This window comes from Telmatherina bonti (assembly GCF_933228915.1).
Source record: "Telmatherina bonti genome assembly, chromosome: 19".
NCBI classification, from domain to species: Eukaryota; Metazoa; Chordata; class Actinopteri; order Atheriniformes; family Telmatherinidae; genus Telmatherina; species Telmatherina bonti.
Window position 1 is genome coordinate 6606432 of NC_136617.1, and position 24179 is coordinate 6630610.

The 24179-nt window shown below is 44.1% G+C and overlaps 1 protein-coding gene across 1 annotated transcript in view; it reads right to left on the reverse strand.

Annotated features, from left to right (window-relative positions):
- Positions 1-24179, reverse strand: part of nudcd1 (NudC domain containing 1) — a gene marked incomplete at its 3' end in the record, with an annotated part of 100482 nt that overhangs the window by 35698 nt on the left and 40605 nt on the right. Inside the window, exons 6-7 of the mRNA XM_079259195.1 lie at positions 12993-13200; positions 1213-1357 (exon numbers count right to left, since the gene is read on the reverse strand). Of these exons, the coding sequence (XP_079115321.1) occupies positions 1213-1357; positions 12993-13200 (353 nt within the window). The remainder of the gene's footprint in view (positions 1-1212; positions 1358-12992; positions 13201-24179) is intronic.

Here is a 24179-nt window from a genome sequence, read left to right on the forward strand (position 1 = left end):
GATGAGGTGGAACGGGAGATTCTTATGGTGATGAGGTGGAACGGGAGATTCTCATCATGATGAGGTGGAACGGGAGATTCTCATCATGATGAGGTGGAACGGGAGATTCTCATCATGAGGTGGAACGGGAGATTCTCATGGTGATGAGGTGGAACGGGAGATTCTCATGGTGATGAGGTGGAACGGGAGATTCTCATCATGATGAGGTGGAACGAGAGATTCTCATGGTGATGTGCAGCAACTGTGTGATGCTTCATGTCAACATGGAGTAGAATTTCGACAGAATGCTCCTACCTTGTTGAATCTGTCACATCATGAGTTAAAGCGGTTCTGAAGGGAAAACGGAGCTCAAACTAGGGCTGCTCTATTATGGTAAAAATAAAAATCAGGTTTATTTTGACTGAAATCAAGACCCTGATTATTCAAAACAATTACTTAATCAGTGCCTTTTAAACAATGTCTTTGGGATTCCACAAACTTTAGAAAACAAACAAATAACATGAAGCTTTGTCTTGATTAAGTGAAAATACTGATGTAACCTGAATAGATAAACATAAACTATGTTTAGGTGAACTTCCACAACCTACTGCAGTTATTCTACATTGACCTGCAGCCGGAGCCGACTGAGACTGGCCGCCTGGGAGTGCTTTAGGACGGGAGAGGCTCCCGCTGCTCCTTCCTTACAGTAACTGCAGAACAATATGTGCCTTCAAGTCAGTCGCCAAAACACCAGAAAAGTATCTAATAACTCCAGTAAAAGCTGCTAGATTTGTCGCTTTTAACAAAAAAAGTCTCCAGATTTAGCGAGAAAGTCGCCAAGTTGGCAACAGTGTCTGAATGAAAGCAAAGCGGCTGTGGGAGGAGTTTACAGCACAGCGCTGCAACGCCAGAGACACTCGATTAGCAGCTGAAGACAGCAGGAGAGGAAACTGCAGAGAGAAAAATAATCACACTCTTTTATTTTTATCATCGTTGGAAACCCAGATCGTAACTGAGATTAAAATCTAATTAATCGCCTGGGCATAGTTCAAAGCCAATACTGGAAGTGAACCTGACAAAGTGGACGGTGAGGTAATATGTTTATGTTGGTTTTGGGTTTGAATCTAAGCTAATTCACACTTCTTTGGTTACTACTAAGGTTATGGACATGAGTTCTCCGGGTAAAACAGGCCGTCTATCTCATTCAGAGCTGGATTCATCAGTTAGTCTCACCAGGTCTTCAGAGGTCAGGTGGGTCAGTCTCTCGTTAATGAGGGCGGCCTGCTCATCAGTCATCACAAACTCCCCTCTCCTGTCGCCCATCACCAGCTCCGGCCACATGGGTCCCTCGCTGCGCTTCTGCAGGGTCACCTCCAGGCTGAGGGGGGACAGTCAAAGAATAAAAACCAATCTGCAACCAATCAGCAAGCTCCAGGTATGCATGCCAGGTGTGTTCAAGGCCGGATTACCCAATGGGCATTATGGGCATGGGCCCAGGGGATCATACCAATTGGGGGCCCATGTAGGGCATACATCAGCAGTTTGGCCATGAAACACAATGCACATAAAAGCCAGATAGTTACATCACGGTGTCTCGTGTACTGCTATTGGTACCATTGGCTGAGAGATGTCAGAAAAGTCATTTCACAGCGTATCATTCACAATTTTTACAATGTTGTGGAACGGGGCACCTGGAACACTCCGGGACCAGGGGCCTGTGCACTTTTAATCCGGCCCTGGGTGTGTTTCAGGGTTATCTGACGGGTCATGTCTAGCATCAACCCAGCGGCCTCCACCCGCCGCTTCGTCGGGCAACACTGAGGCCAGATCTGACTACACAATCTGAGATGTTTCATATCTTCCAATCTGGTTTGCAGCATCAGAACCAGAGACAGAAAGAAGCTGAACAGGATCATAAAAGGTTGTTTCTGAGCTGGAAACGGATAAAAGCTGATATGTGAAGAAGAAAGCGGTGGAGTTAAGTTTAACATGTGGAACCTCTATCACATGTAAATGGTTTTCTTTTATAAAGCTCGTATGCACGCTGAGATATTGTCGAATTTAACCTGCACACACACACCTGCAACAACGCATCAGGTTTATTTCTTCAAACAATCCTGGAAAGAAAACATCATTTTCCTTTCTGGGACTTTAAAAAACAAAACAATAAAAACAGGTTTTACATTTTCTTGGACACATGTCAGGTTTAACATACTGAATGGACTCCATTCAGCACATATATTTGTACAAAAAACCTAAAAAATCACGAATAAATAGACAAAATGTCTATGTCATTTAGAGACATCCTGAAACAAAGTACCAGTTTAATCTGATTAACTACAGCTTCCGTAATTAATTTTAATGAAGTGCATTTTAATCAAGTGAACTATATTATAAGAAATTTATGTTTCTTTAAAAACTCTTAAAAACTTCTTATAAAAACTTTTTAAAATCCTGAAAGGGAGTCCGAAAACTTGTACATTTATCTGCATAGTGCTAAATCAGCACTGCTAGAAGCTGTCTACGTTTAGGGTCTACGTGCCGCGGAGCTGCCGACGCAGTCCACAAAGTTGACGGCGTAGCTCTAGCCTGCAGCTGGGTGCACATTTGTTAATCTGTAGAGGTTTTATCTGTATGAGACCGTGCACATGAAGACAAGACATCAGGAACAGTTTGGATCGTACTGTATGTGGTGCTCCGATAATCTCAGCGCATCACACATGATACTGTCGCAGATCTGATCTAGACGTTGGTCCTGCGAGCCGGATCAAACAAAGTCAAACATGATCTGACAAATACAAAAAGAAACATTTTTCCATTGAACTTTTGCTTCAAACTGAATATATTTTTTGCCTTTAGATGCTTTATTAACCATGTATGCTGCTCCTCGCCACTGGACTGCTGCTCATTCTGGGAGAAACGATCCACCACCAGCCTCCAACAGCAAACTCCACCAGCGACAGCCTCCACCACCAGCAGCTTCCACCACCAGCAGCCTCCACCACCAGCAGCCTCCACTACAAGCAGCCTCCACTACAAGCAGCCTCCACCACCAGCAGCCTCCACTACCAGCAGCCTCCACCACCAGCAGCCTCCACTACCAGCAGCCTCCACTGCCAGCAGCCTCCACTACAAGCAGCCTCCACTACCAGCAGCCTCCACCACCAGCAGCCTCCACCACCAGCAGCCTCAACTACAAGCAGCCTCCACCACCAGCAGCCTCCACCACCAGCAGCCTCCACTACAAGCAGCCTCCACTACCAGCAGCCTCCACCACCAGCAGCCTCCACCACCAGCAGCCTCCACTACCAGCAGCCTCCACTACCAGCAGCCTCCACTACCAGCAGCCTCCACCACCAGCAGCCACCACTACAAGCAGCCTCCACTACCAGCAGCCTCCACTACCAGCAGCCTCCACCACCAGCAGCCTCCACTACCAGCAGCCTCCACCACCAGCAGCCTCCACTACCAGCAGCCTCCACTACAAGCAGCCTCCACTACAAGCAGCCTCCACTACCAGCAGCCTCCACCACCAGCAGCCTCCACTACCAGCAGCCTCCACCACCAGCAGCCTCCACCACCAGCAGCCTCCACTACAAGCAGCCTCCACTACAAGCAGCCTCCACTACCAGCAGCCTCCACCACCAGCAGCCTCCACTACCAGCAGCCTCCACTACCAGCAGCCTCCACTACAAGCAGCCTCCACCACCAGCAGCCTCCACCACCAGCAGCCTCCACTACAAGCAGCCTCCACCACCAGCAGCCTCCACCACCAGCAGCCTCCACCACCAGCAGCCTCCACTACCAGCAGCCTCCACCACAAGCAGCCTCCACCACCAGCAGCCTCCACTACAAGCAGCCTCCACCACCAGCAGCCTCCACTACAAGCAGCCTCCACCACCAGCAGCCTCCACCACCAGCAGCCTCCACCACCAGCAGCCTCCACCACCAGCAGCCTCCACCACCAGCAGCCTCCACTACCAGCAGCCTCCACCACCAGCAGCCTCCACCACCAGCAGCCTCCACTACAAGCAGCCTCCACCACCAGCAGCCTCCACCACCAGCAGCCTCCACTACAAGCAGCCTCCACCACCAGCAGCCTCCACCACCAGCAGCCTCCACCACCAGCAGCCTCCACTACCAGCAGCCTCCACCACCAGCAGCCTCCACTACAAGCAGCCTCCACCACCAGCAGCCTCCACTACCAGCAGCCTCCACCACCAGCAGCCTCCACTACCAGCAGCCTCCACCACCAGCAGCCTCCACCACCAGCAGCCTCCACCACCAGCAGCCTCCACCACCAGCAGCCTCCACTACCAGCAACCTCCGCTGCACGCCACATGGAGCTTGTTGGGTGGATCCAGAGGCGCCACTGTGACGTACAAAGGTAACGAACCGGCCCTTTGCAGCACTGTAATCGTCATACCAGGAAATCGAGCAAATCGTGACAAATGTCTGCGTTGTTTTGAAGACAAATCGTGATAAAATACAGTAATTTTTAACGTGTTAATTTCTGTAATAGTCTGTGTTAAAAACAGTGGTTGTTGCCATTATGACTGCAGACATATTTTCACTAGATGAAGTTTAAATTTCTGTCCATTTATCATGTTATTGTTGTTTTGAAGTTCGTCTACCTGCTGAAGGAACAAAGACAGAAATTGATTGGCGGTAATGTTGTAGATTTACGTGAAAATAGACATTAATATACTTGGTCCAGATTCTTCAAGTAAATTAAAAAAAGAAACATAAGACACACTTATTTACTGAACTATATAATCTCATCTACATGTTTAACTCCTCCAAGGAAGTTATGTTTTTACCGGCGTTTATCTGTTTGTGTTCAAGATAATTAAAAAAGTTATGGACGGATTTTCATGAAATTTTCAGTTGTTGTTGGAAATGTGAAAAGGAAGAACTGATTTAATTTTAGTGGTGATCCAGATCACTGTCTGGATCCAGAAACTTTTTAAAAGATTCTTTAACGTTGTGACTTCGGGCCATTTTTAACATTTGAGCACATAACTCCAACGAAAATGGTCAGAGCATTGAGGGAAAAAAATACCGGAGAAGCTTCCAACAGGTTGTAAAATATATTGAAGACTGATCCAGGTAAAGGGATCATTCCGGATATGATCCAAGCCCTTGGGATTTCCATCATAAAGAGAACAAATAATTCCAATATGGTAGAACTACGGGGAGCCCTTGGCGGAGGTTTTGGCTCTCCAAGTGATTTTCTAGTTTTCTATATGTTTTTCTATAATTTGTTTTTCCTTCATCAGTAGTTGTTCCTATGAAAGATGTTTTTGTGTGTTTAAGACGTTCAACAATAAAACTTTATATTGTGTTCTGCTTTTTAGGCTGAAGTTGAAATAAATATGGAGATAAATGAAGATAACTGCACTGCAGCTGTTTTTTGTTTGTTTGGATTCCAGAAGCAACAATAAGACGTTTTGACTCAAATTCCAAACAAAACTTCCAACAGAAACTTCCAGAAAACAACCTGCATAACATCAGGAATCTAAAAGACGACGTGCTGCTGCTTTCTGTACGTGATGCAGGAACCATCACTCTGTAACCACACAGATTCTAAATCCTCCCGAATCACCATCAGCTCAGGCATCCAGCAGGGACATGAGCCAAGTCATCTGCAGAAAAACATGCACTTTAAGTTCCCATGACAACGAAGAGGAGCGCAGACAGGAGGAGGAAGACTGAACGCTGGTGCAGAGAAAACAAGCGCTGCATTAATGTGGAGAACAAAAGGAGGCGAGGAGGAGGAGGAGGAGGAGGACTCGTGCGCTCCTTCCTTTTCAATGGACAAGCAGCTGTGCACGTTTCAAGTATCTGGGGGTGTAACTCGAAGGACCTCAGGTGGGCCGAATACACACCCGGTATCACAAAGAAGACCCACAATCATCTTCATGTTCCAGCGAAGGTGGGCCTCAGCATGGACACGTGAGGTGGAGAGCCTCCTCGCTTGTATAGAGTACGCTCCGGTTGGAGAGGGGTTAAATCTGCTTTCAGAAAGTCAAAAACATCTGATGATGTTTATGTCAACGAATGTGTCATCGATCATGAAGGACTTCACTGAAGGACTTAACCGAGCTAACCCGGAGATAACAGGAGCTAGCCAGCTAACAGAGGTAAGCAGGCTAAAGCTAAGTCTCGTTGCTAACCGGCTAAATCAAATAACATTGAATATTTTATTTTTTGTCACATGATTCACTGAGGAGGAAAATTAGAATAAAAATGTCTGAAGGATCAATAATCAGCGTTCAACAAAGATTCTGTAAAAATAAGCCAATAAAGATTGTCTCCGCTGAGCTTTGGGGCATGTTTGTTTTATTTATTACCATTTTCTGAGGGAGATGAGTAGTGTTTTGACATTAAAACAGCAAAAGCTGTCATATTCTTCCAACACTAACCTACGAGACAAACCCCATCGACACATGAGGGGGTTTTGACAGAGTAGAGGTATATCCGACACTATGAAGGTCAGGAAGGGAGGATTTTTATAGGAAAAGAACACTAAAGATAACTTTTATTGAACAGAGATTAGTCTGAATGGTGATTAAGCTTAAAAACAAACATTTTCTACATGACTAACTGAGATTATTGATCATTAAATAACATGCACCAGCTGCAGGTGTGAAGTCTGCTTGTTATTCGGCCTCTCGGCTCTTGAACCTAAAAACTCGTACAGATTGTCCAGGATTGGCCGTGAAATCAAAGCAACAGGAGACAACAGCCTGTTTGTCAGCTCCACGTTGTACTTAAAGAGAATAATAAAGTCGAGTCTCATTGATTCCAAGGAAAAAATGTGAATAAATTTGAATAAAACCAGAATAACATCATCTCCCTTGTGAAATCTGATGCAGACTTTTCTCTGCAATTCTGAGGATCGAAAGTCTCGGGGCTCCACACACACTTTTGTTTCAGGTGAGGAGAGCTTAATGAGCAACGGCGGTGCTTTATCATGCTTCATGGTGCAGAACTAATCAGGTCTGCGGCGCTGCTTATGGTCCTGGGAGCGCAGTTAAATGGCGAAAGGGCAGAAGGTTTGAAACGTAACACGGATATGAATCAGAAGCCAGTTGGGGTCAAACAACATCTCTAAACAAGAACTGTATGACTGCCAAACCTCATCAGGTTCTGCACCAGGCTGGTGGTGACTGCTCATATCTAAAGGCTGCAGGATAGAGGACCCCGAGGACTGGAGAGGTTTTACAGAGTTAAGCACCTTCAGTCATCATCAGTATTTTGACTCCACCTGCTGCTTGTTAACACAAACCAACCAATCACATGGCAGCATGTAGACATGATGAAGACGACTTGCTGAAGTTCAAAGAGAGTATCAGGATGAGGAAGAAATTAGATTTACGTGAGTTTGAGCGCAGCATGGTTGTTGGTCTGAGGAGAATGTGCAGACTGGTTGGAGGTGATGGGAAGGCAACAGGAAGTCCAACCTGCACTGGTTTCAACATAAGCTGCATTTCCATCACACCTAGAACTACGCAAATACTAAATATAGCAATAAAAACCGCAAATACAAAAACTACATTTTGTAAAAAGTCTCAAATATCACTACAAAGTTTTTATGCTCTCATGAGGAGGTATTCAATATAGAAATATACCACAAATGTGTCATGGAAACACTTTTTTCTCATTCACGTGTCCCTGGACGTGATGTGGGGTGGTCATGTGACCAGTTCATTTTTGGTTAAGATGGAGCGGTGTGGAACAAACAACGGTGAATTTCAGAGTTTTAGAAAACAAATTGAGTGAGAAAAGCTTTGAAAAGCTGTATCAAATTCTCCGCAGCAAGCAGAAAACCCCAAAATGACACAACCTTGCATAGGCCGCAATTCTTGTAAAATCTTGTCCCCCAAATTAAATTTTACAAGAACTGTTCAATACAGAAATGTACAAAACGCAATTGTTGTTTGTCAAAACTGAGAAATATCACTTTCATTTTGTGAAAAAATGTCATAGAAACGCAGCTGCAGACTGTGGATAAAAGATGGGCGAAGCCTCCGTGATGTCATCTGTTGGTTTCTGAAGAGCTGAATTGAAGCTCGGTGGGCGGTTCCTACCATCGCCATCTTGGCAGCGTCATGCGCGTTGTCTCCCCCGGAAAATACAAATATGGGCAAAGAGGTGGAGCTGAGAGGGGGGCTGTGAGCGTCATGGTGGATGATTGACATCGAGCGAACTCTGAGCTTTCTGTAGCTAAGAGCTAACCGAGCTAACCTGGAGATAACAGGAGTTAACCAGCTAACGGAGGTTAGCGGGCTAAAGCTAAGTCACGTTGTTAACCAGCTAAAAACCGCGGTTGTTCTACGTTCTTCTGACTTGAAGCGGGAGATCGGGTACCTGTCAATCAAAAGGACACGCCCATAAATATGCCGAACTTCGAGATTGAATTACTTTTAAACGGGCGAGTTGGAAATAAATTCACTTCCCCCACAGTTGTCATGAAGGTAAACCTGACCTATTAAACCTAAAATGGATTTTTGTACCAGGCCGTAAACATGTTTATTCCTGCTGTAAACGTGTTTATTTTGCTGTAAACATGTTTATTTCTGCTGTAAACATGTTTATTTCTGCTGTAAACATGTTTATTCCTGCTGTGAAGTTGGTCTTTTTAACATGGGAGTCTATGGGGATTTGCTCTGTTTTGCAGCCCCTAGCGGATGAAGGAGGAACTGCAGTTTCATGCACTTCCGCATCGACTTCACTTTGAACCGCCGGAGGTTGCCGCTTGGTTCCAACCAGGATATGCAGAATATCATCTCTGAACACACACCATGTCCAGCCTTCGGACAGTCAGCTCAGAATTTCCACCTTGTTCTATCAGACCATGAATTACACCAGTTTTAGGGTAAAAGGGGGTCCAATCGGTGCTAGAAGGTGGACCAGATGAAGTGATCTGGGACTGTTTGTACAAGAGACATAATTTTTTTGTTTGTTTTTTTTAAACAACATTTTACATTGCATTAAAACTCATTATCAGGTCAAATGATGATAGTGTCGGACATGAGGGATGAAATATTTCTGCACGTTTCAGCTCAGTAAACAGTCTGTTACACAGAGCTCTGATTAAAAGGACACTGGGAGTGCAATCCCGAGGGACCTGACATAAATCCACGACACTAGAGGAGGGCTGGTACACTGCAGCTAGCAGCAGCAGTCACATATTAAACTGACTTCTCTCAGGCTAATGTGCATTATGTAATGAAAGTACCTTTAAAGTGTTGTTTTGCTGCTGGTTTACTCATACGTCATTTCAATTCTTCGTTTACAAATAGTTGATACTTTGTGTAAAACACCAAAACAAAATATGGCAAAGAAACCTTAATTGTTCGCAGTTGTACCCAATGATGCCGATATTTTAACGACATTTTTCAGTTCTGGAGCATTTTGATGCAGATATTACCACGACCAAAGGAGTGGACTTAGTCGACCTACAAACGCAGGTCTCGGTTAGTTTCAAGCGCACAGACATGATATATACATAGACTCAGCATCGTATCACGCTGCCTATACAGGCTGACGTCTCATCGCGCCGCCATCTTGGATCTCCATGGATTTCCAATGTATTTCTTTATAAGGTGTAGGTCCAACCACAACAATAATTTCACCAATTTTACCTGATGTTTGTCACAGTTTGCTTTGTTACAAAGGACAGAGATATTGTTATGATACAGATCACTGTAAAACATTAAAACAACGTGCTTTTATGCTAAGATATTTTTATAATGCTATTTAACTAAAACATAAGGTAGCTACAATATAAATAAATGTATAAATGAATTTGACAACAACATGTTTGATTGTTATTTGATGCATTTGGATTTATCTATTTTTATCTGGTCAAATAAATTATTCCACCATGTGAAATGTAATTCCACACGATCTGCTTTCAATATTTCACCGGTTATTGCAACCGTATGCTGAACAAAACACGGAAATAGTTGCTACTTACTCTTGACTACGGTTGACTGTTTTCTTTACATTTATTAATTTATCAATATAGAGATACAGTTGTACAAAGTCTGAAAATAAAGTATTGTTTCAAAACTGAAATTCAGAAGTTACCCAGAAACACACTTGGAGAGCGCAAACCTCCACCAAGGTCTTTAAAAAGTTCCTGGATCCAAACGGTAATCCGGATCACCACCAAAATTGAATCAGTTCTTCTTTTTCACGTATCCAACAAGTCCTCAATATTTCATGAAAATTCGTCCATAACTTTTTAAGTTATCTTGAACACAAAAAGACAAACAGATAAAGCCGGTAAAAACATCACCTCCTTGGTGGAGGTAATTATGCTACCATGTAAAACTCTTTGTGAAACATCAATATCATATTTTTACATAAACACCTTATAGGAGTAAAATTTATCATTTAGTAGATTATTCACTGTGTTAACATTATTTATCAACCAGTTATGTAGAAAAGTGTTTTGTTTGTGTGTAATATATACGTGTTGTTCCACAGAAAACAGTTATGTGGGGAAACTAGGTTGATTCTGCAGCAAGACTCGAAAGTAGGGACCCATCCAATATGGCGGCGACCCATCCAATATGGCGGCGATGCTTGTTCGCTCTCCATAGACATCATGTATATATGATGTCTATGTTCAAGTGGACCAAATACAGGAAGTGGACTACAATAAAAAGTCCCTTCCTGCATGTGGCGTAGCATTGCATTGTGGGTAAATCCATAGCGATGGCGTTAAGGGTCCTCTGCCTCGTCTGGTGTTCATACTGCGTCCATTGTTGCAGTGGCTTTCTGCAGGATACTTGCACAAGACACAATAAAAACCCAAAACAGCCATAGTTTGGTCTCCATGTTTAACTGGCAGGTGGAGGAAACAGAGTTTTCTTCTTCACGCCGGTCTGGTCCTCTCTTCTGCTAAATACTAGTGCAGCGCCACCTCTGGAGGGAATGGGGATATATTATTCTAATGGTTTGGCTGGTTTGACCAAAGTGCAGCGTGAATACAGTTCGCATGGATACACCCTCCTACAGCCGGACCCAGTTGCCAACTGGGCCGAGTCTAGCGGACTGTCCTAAAAGTCCATTTAGATCTTGTACTGTTTTATAAGTCAATAACATTGAAACTCTTTATCTTGTGGTTTGTGCAGGTCTGCCCGTTTGCGTGTCCAACCATGTCTGTCTGCAACCAGCAGAAATGTAACCAAACTTTAAACTTGTGTGTGGAAGTGGAAAGGTTTTAACAACGCCTTCAGACACAAAACCTCCAAGATATTTTTTTTAAGCTCCAATCAAATTCTAATCAGATTACAGATGATTATTTACTGAAGGGCTTTCCAATCAAGCGTGATGAATCTCATCATGGCCTCTACAGCTCTGTCCCAGCGTCTGCCCTCAGACACCAGCTCTATGAGCTCCTTGTGCTGCTGGATCCAAAGAAACAGATCTGTGTTACCACGCCACGTGAGAGGTTCCAAAGAGGTTTCTTAACTCATTTCCTGAAATAAAATAACTAAAACCTGTTATCTTGACGTACGTTTTTTGAGGAAAACGGAGATATAGCAGCTGAAATGGGACTGTGAATGCATTCAGCATCCTAACAGTGAAAATAAAGACCAGGAGAAAGGCTCTCTCATGGTGAAGCAGGCTAAAGCTCATAGAATACTGAATAAAAGCACATCCGTCCATCCAAACCATCTCATTCTTCCCTCTGGCCACAAGAAGACAAGGACGGACAAATAAAGGCCAACTCCGTCTCATACCATTTAAACTTATCAAGGATAATCAGAAACTAATCAACAGATTACGCAACACATTTTTCACTGAATGGATTGGAGGACGTCCATTAGGGAGCAGGAAGCAGAGACGTGCAGAAAAAGATCTGTGAATGCAGGATGTGACTCAGCTTGTGTTTAATACATTCGCTCAGAAAAAAGGAAAGAAAAAACATCAGAAATGAGGTCTGATTATAAATTACAAAATATTATGTACGAACATGGAACAGAAAGCAGACCAGTAGCACCAGAGTTTCAGACTCTTTTACTGGTTTTTACCATTCTTACAGGTTCTGAGCTGCTTTTATGAGCCTGCTGGAAGCATCAGGTCTTCAGGACGCCGTTTTTATCCCAAAGTCTAAAAAAATCTATTCCTCTTTGTTTGTGGATCCACCTGAAGACGGAAGGAGGCGTTAAAGACTTTCAACCAAACTAAAACCTTTTTTTTTTTTTTACCCTTTCATGCAGCATTTTTTAAAGACCGTATTTTACCTCTGCAGATATATACAATAATATCTTGTTTATTAGAGATATTTTGAATTTATTGAATTTATTTTAATGTATTTATACAATGTTAAGAAAAATAATATATAATCAAAATATGAAAATATTTGATAGCTGTATCCTTTTCTTTTCCTATTTACTGTGTAATTACAATGAATGCTTTTATGTTAAGTTTTATCTTATATTTATTTTTTCTTCAGTGAGTGGTAATGTATTGAATGACTAACATCCAACTGAAGTGTTTCATTTACAAATATACCGTCTTCATTCATGAGTATGAAATAAAAAGCTTGTAAACAGAGCTCCACTGAAAGGGTTAGATGAGCTTTTCAGGCATTTTTGTTTTGCTTTTTAAAGTTTTTACATTTTACATTTTTTTTTGTTGTTGTTAAATTGGATGCTTTTTAAAAAAAAAAATTTCTATTCATATTTTTTTTTTCTTCTCATTTGACTTTTTATTTTGCTACTGTTTTTCTATTTTGTTTGTTTTTCATATTATTTGTGAATAAAAGCAAACCAGTTCAGCTTCTCTGCAGCTGGTAAACTTGTGCATGTTTAATGTGAAATATTTTAAATATTACTGAAGACAAAGATTCCTCTGAGGTTGAGTAAAAACTGCAGTTCTGATGGGAAATCATCCAATAAAAAGAAGAAATGAATAAGACCTCAGATGCAACACGTAAATAAAAGTAATAAAAAAGAAACTTGCTGGTTTTACTGCTCCATTTTGCAAACCTTTTATCATCCCTGATGGTCCAGGTGCTGGCCTCAGGGTCCACAGATGCATAAAGCTGACCCTCCAGTAAGGGAGCGAAGCCCTGAACGCCGATGCGCACGCCGTCCGCCGTCACCCTGAACAACACCTCCTGCTTAGCGATGCCCTCAGGCATGCGCACGTAAATGGCGATGTCCTCTGCCGTCTGCTGCCAGAAGTAGATGGGATCTGACATGGAAAGGAGAGAAATGATGATGATGATGGTCCAGGAGTCACAGAAATAACCTGTTCCAGTACACCTGGTCAACTTAACCTGGTCTATTAAACCTGATCCAGTAAACCTGGTCTAGATAACATGGTCCAGTAAACCTGGTCAACTTAACATGATCTAGATAACCTGGTCAACTTAACCTGGTCTATTAAACCTGATCCAGTAAACCTGGTCTAGATAACATGGTCCAGTAAACCTGGTCAACTTAACCTGATCTAGATAACCTGGTCAACTTAACCTGGTCTATTAAACCTGATCCAGTAAACCTGGTCTAGATAACATGGTCCAGTAAACCTGGTCAACTTAACCTGATCTAGATAACCTGGTCAACTTAACCTGGTCTATTAAACCTGATCCAGTAAACCTGGTCTAGATAACATGGTCCAGTAAACCTGGTCAACTTAACCTGATCTAGATAACCTGGTCAACTTAACCTGGTCTATTAAACCTGATCCAGTAAACCTGGTCTAGATAACATGGTCCAGTAAACCTGGTCAACTTAACCTGATCTAGATAACCTGGTCAACTTAACCTGGTCTATTAAACCTGATCCAGTAAACCTGGTCTAGATAACATGGTCCAGTAAACCTGGTCAACTTAACCTGATCTAGATAACCTGGTCAACTTAACCTGGTCTATTAAACCTGGTCCAGAAAACCTGGTCAACTTAACCTGGTCTAAATAACCTGGCCCACGTTACCTAGTCTAGATAACCTGGTCAACTTAACCTGGTCTATTAAACCTGGTCCAGAAAACCTGGTCAACTTAACCTGGTCTAAATAACCTGGTCCACGTTACCTAGTCTAGATAACCTGGTCAACTTAACCTGGTCTATTAAACCTGGTCCAGAGAACCTGATCTAGATAACCTGGTCCAGTAAATCTGGTCAACTTAACCTGGTCTAGATGACCTGGTCCACATAACCCGATCAAGTAAACCTAATCCGGCTAACATGGCCCAATAAAGCTGGTCAAGTAAACTTGATCAAATAAACCGGGTTCAGAAAAGGCGGCCTAGTAAACTTGTTCAATAAACCTGGTCAAGCAAACCTGGTCCAGCTAACATGGTCCAATAAACTTGGTCAAGTAAAATTGATCAAATAAATCTGGTTCAGAAAATGTGGTCCAGTAAACCTGGTCATGTAAACTTGGTCTAGTGGACCTCATCCAATAAACCTGGTCCAGAAAACACGGCCCAGTAAACCTGGTCCAAAGAAACTTAGTAAAGTAAACCTGATCCACTTAACCTGATCAAGTAAACCTGATCCAGTAAACCTGGTCTAGTAAACATGGTCAAGTAAACCTGGTCCACTAAACCTGATCCAGCTAATGTGGTCAAGTAAACATGGTCCAGTTAATATGATCCAGTAAGCCTGCTCTAGTAAACCTGCTGCACTTTCCTGCCAGAAAATGCTGTATAAATTAAATTTGATTTTATTTGATGTGAAATTGTTAACAGCTTGTTATGAACTACTTCTCATACCTGAAATTGTAAACATGCTAAAACAAACCACAGCCAAATTCAGAGGACAGACTAACCTGAGATATAATAAATTAAAAGCAGAAGTCTGAATCTTTACTTTTTACACGTGAACAACCCTGATTCTTTGCTCCGTCGTGACAAAGCTGCAGGTCGTGTTGATGAGAAGATTCTGTTTCCAACACCTCCAGGCTCCATCTTTCCCCATCATTCATATCATCTCACAACACCTGAACCATGTGTCGCATTATAATGAAACACATGAGCTTAACACTGCAGCCGACTTCTGAATGTTACTGTAAATAGCAGATGCACGTTCGCTCTGGATAAAGAGGAAGCCAAAAGCCATGTTTGATGAAAGCTTTGTTAAAGAAAAGACGATAAAAATCTCCGGCTGGGAAAAACCAGCTATTCGTAGACACAATACAAGTGCTTGGATTATATTTACAAGCAGCTGAACTATGATTTGTGAACAAATCCCTTCTGAATCCATTTTTTATCAGCAAAGTTTTTGTCACTTGCTGCTGATAAAATCTACATTATTTCCTTCCAGACTACAGTTTCATGTATTTGTTCTGTTTCTCAGGTGAATGTTTGCAGAGAAATCGGATGTTTGTCTGATGTTGGACAGGACTGTCTATTCCTAATGAGGCCTTCACTCCACTCTCCCTCTCCAACCCTGAAACTCTGCGCCTCTGATCGCACCTTCCTGGAGACGCCATCACCTCAAAGCATCTGCAGGCTGACAAACTGCATCTCCAGCCCAGGTTATTCACAGTGCTTCACAGTGGCCATTCTGGACATGCACCATGGCAAAGACAAGTCAACAGTGAACTGACTTTTACTGTCCAGAGAGAGTTCAGAGGAGAGACAGGATGCAACATGGATGTTGAATTAGCCGTCAATCCATCATTCAGTAGTGCAGCTTTAATAAACAATGTAAGAGAGAGATAAATATGGTGACAGGAAGAGCTTCCTTCACAAACGTATAGTTTTAAAGTCCTTTTAGTCTTTTCTGTTGACTGATTAAACTGTTCAGACAGACCTGCAGCATCTGAAATCACAGGAGGGTCTGAATCAGGCATGAAGGACTGAGGAAAAAAACTGTAATTACGATGTTTATAACAAACATTTAGTTTGCTGAATTAAGGTCCATTTACGCTCTGCATTAAAAATGATACAGAGCCATCTAAACTTCTTCTGCACCCTTTGTGTATGTTGTAAGCTCCGTTTTCAGAGAAAATCTGAAAATCTGGTGTGGTACCTCCACTGGCGCTCTGCTGCTCATTCTTTTCTATCAGGCGTGCAATGAATTCTGGGATAATTCCTTCCGCGAAGGATGCATCGCTTGTAGCCTTCGTTTTGACAAATCCACACTTGGAAGTGTGCAGACCCTGAACTGGAACACAGCCATGAAATGGCTTCAGAGACCTCCACCATCACTGTGCTTCTCATTTTAATCTCACTTCCTGAGAATGTACATCATCATTGCCTCATTTGCTGTTGCCATGTTTGCGGTTTTCTACAACTGACGGTGAAACTCCAGGTAAACTGAACTCTCCACTGCCCTCTAGTGGACGTCTTATCTCAACATTCTCAACGTAAAACACGCATAGATGACGGTAGTAACATTTGAAACGGCACATTTGCGTACATAAGGGGAGAATAACTGCATCCAGTAAAAGGTAAATATAATATATTAAAGTTTAGTATATTTGCGTTGATAAAAGCAACGTAAAAGACTTTATCAAGGTTTCTAATCTTTTTATAGAGCACATCAGCCGTTTGTATTTCCCCCAATCTCCGATTGATTTGACCCAGTCCTGGTTTCATTCAACCGCATGAAACCTCTGCAGCTCAACATCATTGAGCTGAAAAGATTCAATTCACTTCATTGATCTGTCCTTCAAAAGGGCAATTTGGTTTGCAGCAGACTGACGTGTTCAGAAGTCACATCATATAAAACTCTGGACATAACAGAATAAACTGCATAATATGTGTGATATGTGTAACAATTTACAACAAATAAAATCTGATAGAAACTAAGTGCACAGTAAAGTAATTTAATAAAGAAATAAATACAAGGTACAAAGTAGAAGCAGCACAGTGCAGCTACGTGTTCCTCACCAAAGCGTTTAGAAGCCGGATGGAAGGAGGCACAAAGGAAAACTTGTATCTGGTTTTAGTAGGGTTAGGGGTAGCAGGGGAACAGAAGAACAGAAGTAACTTCTCTTCAAGGTTCAGAGAAGGAGTCTCATCATTACAAACAGACTTCTCAAGCACCCGGATGTTCCAGACGGCTGAATTTCATCCAGCTACTTCACGTTCAGTTTCGAGAGCAAATCTCCCTGGCAAGTTCAAGGTTTCCATAGCAACAAATGATTGAAAAGGAAATGACGAATTTAATAAAAGCACAATAAAACCTTTTCATAAGGCTCTTATCTACATGAAAAGAGGAGCTGCTGGTCCAACATGCAACAGTTCACATTAAATTCCAACTTATGATCACTTATCCTCCAAAATAATCGTTACGGGCGGATTTTTAATACCACCACAATGAGGAGCTGGGGGCTGTGAGCGTCATGGTGGATGACTGACATCTAGCAAACTCTGACTTGCCTGTCGCTAAGAGCTAACTGAGCTAACGTGGAGCTAATAGGAGCTAACCAGCTAACGAAGGTAAGCGGGCTAAAGCTAAGTCACGTTGTTAACCGGCTAAAAACCGCGGTTGTTCTACATTCCCCCTTCTTGAAGCGGGAGATCGGGTACCTGTCAATTAAAAGGACACGCCCCTAAATATGCCAAATTTTGAGATTAAATTACTTTTAAACGGAGGAGTCAGAAAATAATTCACTCCCCCCACAGTTGTCATGAAGATAAACCTGACCTCCCACAAGGTTTTAATGACAAGGACCCATTGAAGGGAAGGAAGGTCTTTAGTCTGCCCTGGGGGTCTCTTCCCAGGACGACGTGTCCTGAAAACCAGGAAGCAATCAGGAGGCGTCGCGATCAGACACCCAAACATTTCCAGGAAGACACAACATTTGCTGAAAAGGACCTGAAAAACTGGAGTTGTGTCACAGAAAGCCCTTACAGATAATCTGTGGCAGGTGGGGCAGTGCACACTGCAACAAACTGGTTCAAGTCCCAACACTCTACAGCTGCAGGTTTTCTGGCAACATCATGCAGACTTCATAGAGAATGCACAGGAACAATGAACAGGCAGCACTGATGGTGTGCAGGTTTGACTTTCTCTTTTGTCATAAGACCTAAAGTTTGATTAAATATTCACTATTTTGTTGGTTAAGTTGCCTTTAACAGACAAATAGGTTTTGTGGCTCTAAACTATCTTTATCTAGTGGTATAGAAGGTAAAAAAAAAAAAAAAGGCTCTTTTATTCATGATGTTGCAGAGTTCTGGTCCAGCACAAACCCGGTTTAACCAATCAGATCACTGGAGTTGGACCAGGTGATGGATGGAAGCCAATCAGGATTAGATCAGGCAGTTTATCTACTGAGAACAGCCTTCAGTGTTGCTCTTGGAATATATTTTAAGTAATAACCCCCTGAGTAGTATTTTACAAGAGGACTGGGTCTGAAATTGTACATTTTCCGGAGTCAGCCCCGTTAATTCCGGTCATATCCAGTCGTCCCCGGCCGGGTCCAGTTTATTCCTTCCAGGTCTGACCCCGGCTGCAGTCCGACATACTGGCTTCTGGTTGGGTCTGGTAACATAGTCTTTGGGGTTTCACCCTGTGGTATCTGGCAGCACCGTCCTGATTGGTCTGGGTTTCACATGGACATTGTTCCCTGAATCGTTCCGGAGGTTGTTAATTTTCCACTTCCAACCAGAGCAGCTTGCTGCCTGTTTAAAACCCAAACCGTTACCTTCCCCTGTTGGCGTTCGATCCTCCCAGTCCTTCAGTCTCTCTGGTCCTCTTTCATTTTCCTCTCAAGCAACCTGGCATTTGTTTCTTCAGCTGATTGCTGCCTGGAAATGCAGCGGTCGGGTTTCTCAGCCTGTTTTTGATGTGCTTTTAAAAGAACAAAATCAAACCCCCACTCGTTTGTACTTCCTCTCTGTGTGTTTTAAAGAAAACATCGAGCGTGTTGGAAGTGACAGAAACAACTGACTGGGAAAATATTAAACTGATGTGACTGCTTCACCAGTCGTCTTCTGATTGAACTAACTGGACGGACTGGTTTTGGTCACGCAGCCGCTGTCTAGTGGTGCATTGGTTACATGATGTTTTTTAGTTCTGAAAGAATAATTCAGAATCAAATATTTCTGAATTTCAGTATTTTCCTACGAGTTTATGTGGAAATAATGATTCTGAATGGAGGTTTACACGGAAACACGTCTTAAATTCCACTTTAGACCAGCGGGTTGGGAAGGGTTCTGATTGGACAGAGGGCGATGTGACGTACTTGTGTTTACCAGGAAAAAAAAGAATGCTCGTTTCCTGCTTCCCTGTCATCTTTTCGGTCGTAACATGGAAAACGACATAAAAAGAAGCAGTTTCACCGTTATGTTGAGTATAATTTTGAAGCAGCAGCTCGAACACAAACATACTACTTTACTTTTATCAGCAGCTGAGATGGAGGAGAAACTACTGGAGACGGGAGGCAAAACAACCCGCGGAATATGTGCGTCATCGGGACGCTTTCATTCAGCTCCAACGCAGGCCATCGCAAACTGATGGAACAGAACATGTGCTCAGCACAGAAACAGCAATAAAAGAAAGAAATACTCTCAAATACGGACAAAAATCACAATTATTCACAAACTGAGGTGAGATCAGTGCAGGTTCATTTAAATAAGACAGCAGGATTGTAGAAAAACTTTCCATTCATGTCATCTGTTGGAACTTCCTGTTTTGTTTTTTATATCGCAGGGTTAGAAAAAGCTGCAGTGTCAGATTTTCTGGTATCGTGATGCGTGACTTGCAACCAGCTTCTGTCTACAGATCGCTTTCTGTGACACCTCCAGTATGGTTCTGTGTCCTTGTTCCATAAATGTCTTCCAAAGCCACATTTTTTAACCTTTTCTCATCAGTCAGCACGAAACAAACACATAGGTGGGTCAGCGGCTTCGTCAATAAACAGAAATCAGTTTGTCCATGCAGAGCTACAGTCTGAAGCCAGAATACAGGGTCTGCAGAGCCGCCTGCAGCTCCATTTCATCCCAACGCGATGCCATTCTGTCACGGCGAGGTGGAAGTGTGGACCCATATGCAGGGACGGGAGGCAGGATGCTGAACCAAGACCTTTTAATCCAAAAGAAGTTCACATCCAAATAACGGGGAAAACAGGGTTGGCCAGAAGAATAACAGACACTGTATAAAAGGCTATTATTCTGAAGGACACTTGATGGTTTACTTCCTGCTCGACAGGAGGTGACGTCTTTCTTTTCTGTTCGGAGTTCGCGTTTGTAGCCAAGGTTTCGAGCTAAAGCTAACAGACTGGGTTATGTTTCCTATCGATCCACACACTGGGACAGTTACTGGCAGCGCATCAAAGTTTCCCTCTGTTCAACGTGTGCTTTATTGTGACACTCCGAGTGTTCAGTAAATGAAGAAAGTGAGTACTGTCAGCTGTTCTATGATATATGTGAGGTGTGCTAGGTGTGCCTAGTCATCTCTGTTCTTATTCCCTCGCCGGGAAACGAAACTACTGTCTGTTTACTTTGTTTATTAAGTGCACTTGCTTTGTTTATGGGGAAGTCGTGTCGCGGTGGTTTGCAGAGAGCTGCTGGCGGACGTTAATTGCGCCGCGAAGGAGAGAGGGGAGGGGGGAGCAGGAAGAGATGCCGTGCTGCGGAGGAGCTCGCGCCTGTAATGTGCAGACTGACCAGCAGATGGTCCCGTCGGCCTGTGTAATCCACTCGAATGCCTAAATGTGCAGATTCTGACTGTTAAGTGGTGATTCTTGATGCGTATGCCCACTAGCTGTATTTTATGCTAATTCTTTAATTATCTGATGTTGATATATTGTTTATTGTTATTTACAGAACTATTACAACACTGAGTGACCACAATAAAGTGCCTGGCCTTTGAAACCTGGTTAACGAAGATACCTGCGCTGTGTAATTAATCTGTGTCCTGACCGACACCCTCATCTGGTCTGCTGCAAACCTATAAGACGGATTAGCGCCCCAGTGCTTTCCATCAGAACATTGGTCCTTCGAGCCGGATGCAGCAGTCAAGATGCAGTCAGAAGAAGAAGTGTACATCGATGCAAGACCCAAACGTTCCAGACGTCGACCTACCAGGCTTCAGGATTTTGAAGTCGATTATGTAAGAGATGCATCACCATGGGGATCATTACCTCCTTCTCCGGGGCAGAGCGGGTTCCGTCCCCAGGAAGGTCCAGTCTATACATCCCCCTTTCATTCATCTCTGCCTTACCGTGGCAACGTCCACGGGAATGTGGCTCCTCACGAGACATCCCAGCTAACCTCAGGTCGCCTCCAGAGGGGAAATCCCTATCCCACCTATAACCTACCCGGTGCTCCTACTCCCTCTCAGTGGAGCTACCGACAAGCCCCTCCTTCTTATCCAGATATCAGAGCCCTTCAGGAGGAGAACACTAAGCTGCGACAGTCCCAGCAGGTTTACCAGTCCACTCTTAGGGAACTTCACGAAGCCCAGATGGAGATGAAGGAGTTAATTGCTGCAGCTCGCTCATTGAAAGACAACATAAGGCAGCCCTCTGAATCAGATCCCAATATCAGCAGGTACAAACCTCTGGGTGTTAACATTATAGCCCCCCCATCCAGACAAAGGAGGAAGATGATGAGACCTGGCCGGACCCTCCACCCTGGCCAGAACCAGAGGAAGACCTGCCCAAGGGTGTGAGTGGTCTGCATTTGGAAGGACAGAGCTCATTTAGTTCCCCACCCCCTCAGAACTCTCAGACTCAAGCTGAAGGATCCTGCGAGCCAGCAAGGTCCCCTTTACAGCCCTCTCCGCTCATGTATGCCGCTCCTTATAGCCGGACACTGCCTTATGTCCCACCTCAGCCCTATGAACCCCTCTCTCATTCGGCTCCTACCCACTCAGATTCCAGACCTCCCCCACCATCGATAGGGGTAACATCCGCCTTGCCCCCTTCTAACCTTCCTGCCCAGACTTCTGTTTCAGAACAAGTGTATAGAGGTCCCAAACCAACTATACCTAAGCTGAGCCATCCAGATCCCAGTGAGTTTGCCAGACTCCGCATTGCCTTGGAGAATCTGCTCCCCGCTGACTCCACAGAACTTTTTAAGTACCAGATTCTTGTTGACCACTTAAAGTTAGAGGAAGCCCGGTTGATTGCTGATGCTTATCTGAATTCACTCACCCCCTATTCTGACACAATGAGAGCCTTGTACGACAAGTTTGGTCAGCCTCACCAGCTGGCTCTTCGGAAGATTGCCAGTGTCTTAGAAGCCCCAGAAGTCAAGCGTGGGGACACTGCCGCCTTCCAGAAGTTTTCCCTCCAGATCCAGTCCTTGGTGGGTCTGCTACAGACTTTGGGTCCTGAGGGAGAGGTTGAACTCAACTGTGGTTCACACGTTGCTCGTCTTTTGAGCAAACTTCCTTCAGAGCAGAGAGCCGATTTCCATAGTCATCGGTTTAAACAGCCCGGGACTTCACACACACTGTATGATTTGTCAGAGTGGTTAAGCTATGAGTCCCGGTGCCTAAGTTTTGATAGTCATCTCAGTGGTAAAGGCAGCAAAGATAGACACCCTGTAAGGTCAGATGGCCGTTCTGGAAAACAAGTAACTGTCCTACATGGCATCAAAGAACAGCCCACAGACTCCTTCACAATGGATAAAGGTGCTGGGAGAAAGAAACCTGTGGGTAAAGCCTACTGCGCCTACTGCCGGAGTGTGCAGCACTACTTTAGTCAGTGTGAGGATGTTGCCAAGCTATCTCAGGAACAGCTCAAAGAGTGGATTCAGGTCAACAAAATGTGCTGGCGCTGTGCACGAAACCACCAAGCTGCTCAGTGCACCTTAAAGAAGCCCTGCAGTATCTGCCAGGGGAAGCACCTTTTAGCCCTGCACGAAATAAACCGGCGGACAGAAAGACCTGATAAAGAGGTGGCTGTGAAGGAGGAGAGCTGCTTAACTAACTCTGCCTCTGATTCCCTCTACCTTGACAGACCTGCAGCTGGGAATCGGGTTATGCTTAAAATCGTTCCTGTGCTCATATATCACAAAGGACAAAGTCTGAGCACCTTTGCTCTTTTGGATGATGGGTCAGAAAGATCCATGTTACTACCTGCGGCAGCCAAACAGCTGGGATTAAAGGGCATTCCAGAGGATCTACCCCTGCCAACTGTTCGACATGATATTGAGGTGTTACATGGGCACAAGGTATCTTTCCATATTTCACCAGTTGGCGACCCTCAGGTTCGTTATGAGATTGGTGATGCCTTTACCGCTAGTCGTCTCAGTCTAGCCCAGCACTCTTACCCGGTGAAGCAGTTGCAGGAAAGGTACATTCACCTCCGTGGTTACCCAATACCTCCCTTGAGGGATGCTAAACCTTGGCTCCTCCTTGGCTCAGATCAGGCTCACCTCATAACCCCGGTGGAACCAGTCAGACTTGGACCATCCGGGGGACCTGCTGCTGTTCACACCAGGCTGGGGTGGACCCTTCAAGGTCCTATCCGTGCCATAGGGCAGCCAGCCCACCCAGTGCAGTGTCTGTTCAACTCTTTCCCACGACAGATGGATGAGCTGTACCGCCATGTCGAGAGGCTCTGGCGGATCGACACTGTCCCTTATCGACCAGAGAAAGAAGTCACCCGATCAAAACAAGATCAGCAGGCTGTGTCACTGTTGGATGCCAAGACAGTCCGGGTTGAGGTCGACCAGGTCAGAAGGTATGCCACACCCCTGTTGCGTCATGCATCCATGCCCTTATTACATGCGCAAAAGGAGTCAGTTATGGCTTTGCTGCGGAATACTGAGCGGCGGCTCCTTAAAGATCCTGGGCGAGCAGAGGTCTATAGGAAGGAAATGCAGAAGCTCATTGACGGGGGGGTTGTGAAGGAGGTTACCCCTAAGGAACCCTCAGAAGAATGCTGGTATATCCCACACCACCTTGTTACCCATAACGGGAAAAGTCGGTTAGTCTTTAACTGTTCTCATCCATATCAAGGTCAGACCCTTAACCAGTATTTATTGCCAGGGCCCACTCTGGGAGCCTCCCTGGTGGGTGTGTTACTGAGGTTCAGAGAGCACTTAATCGCAGTCAGTGGAGACATCAAAGGGATGTTTCATCAGGTTCGCCTTTTACCTGAGGATCGGCCCTTGCTGAGATTCCTATGGCGTGACCTGAAGGTGGAGGAGGCCCCACGAGTTTTCGAGTGGCAAGCCCTGCCTTTCGGAAACACTTGTAGTCCCTGCTGCGCTACGTATGCCCTTCAGCGCCATGTAGCTGATCATTGTCAGCCTGATGATA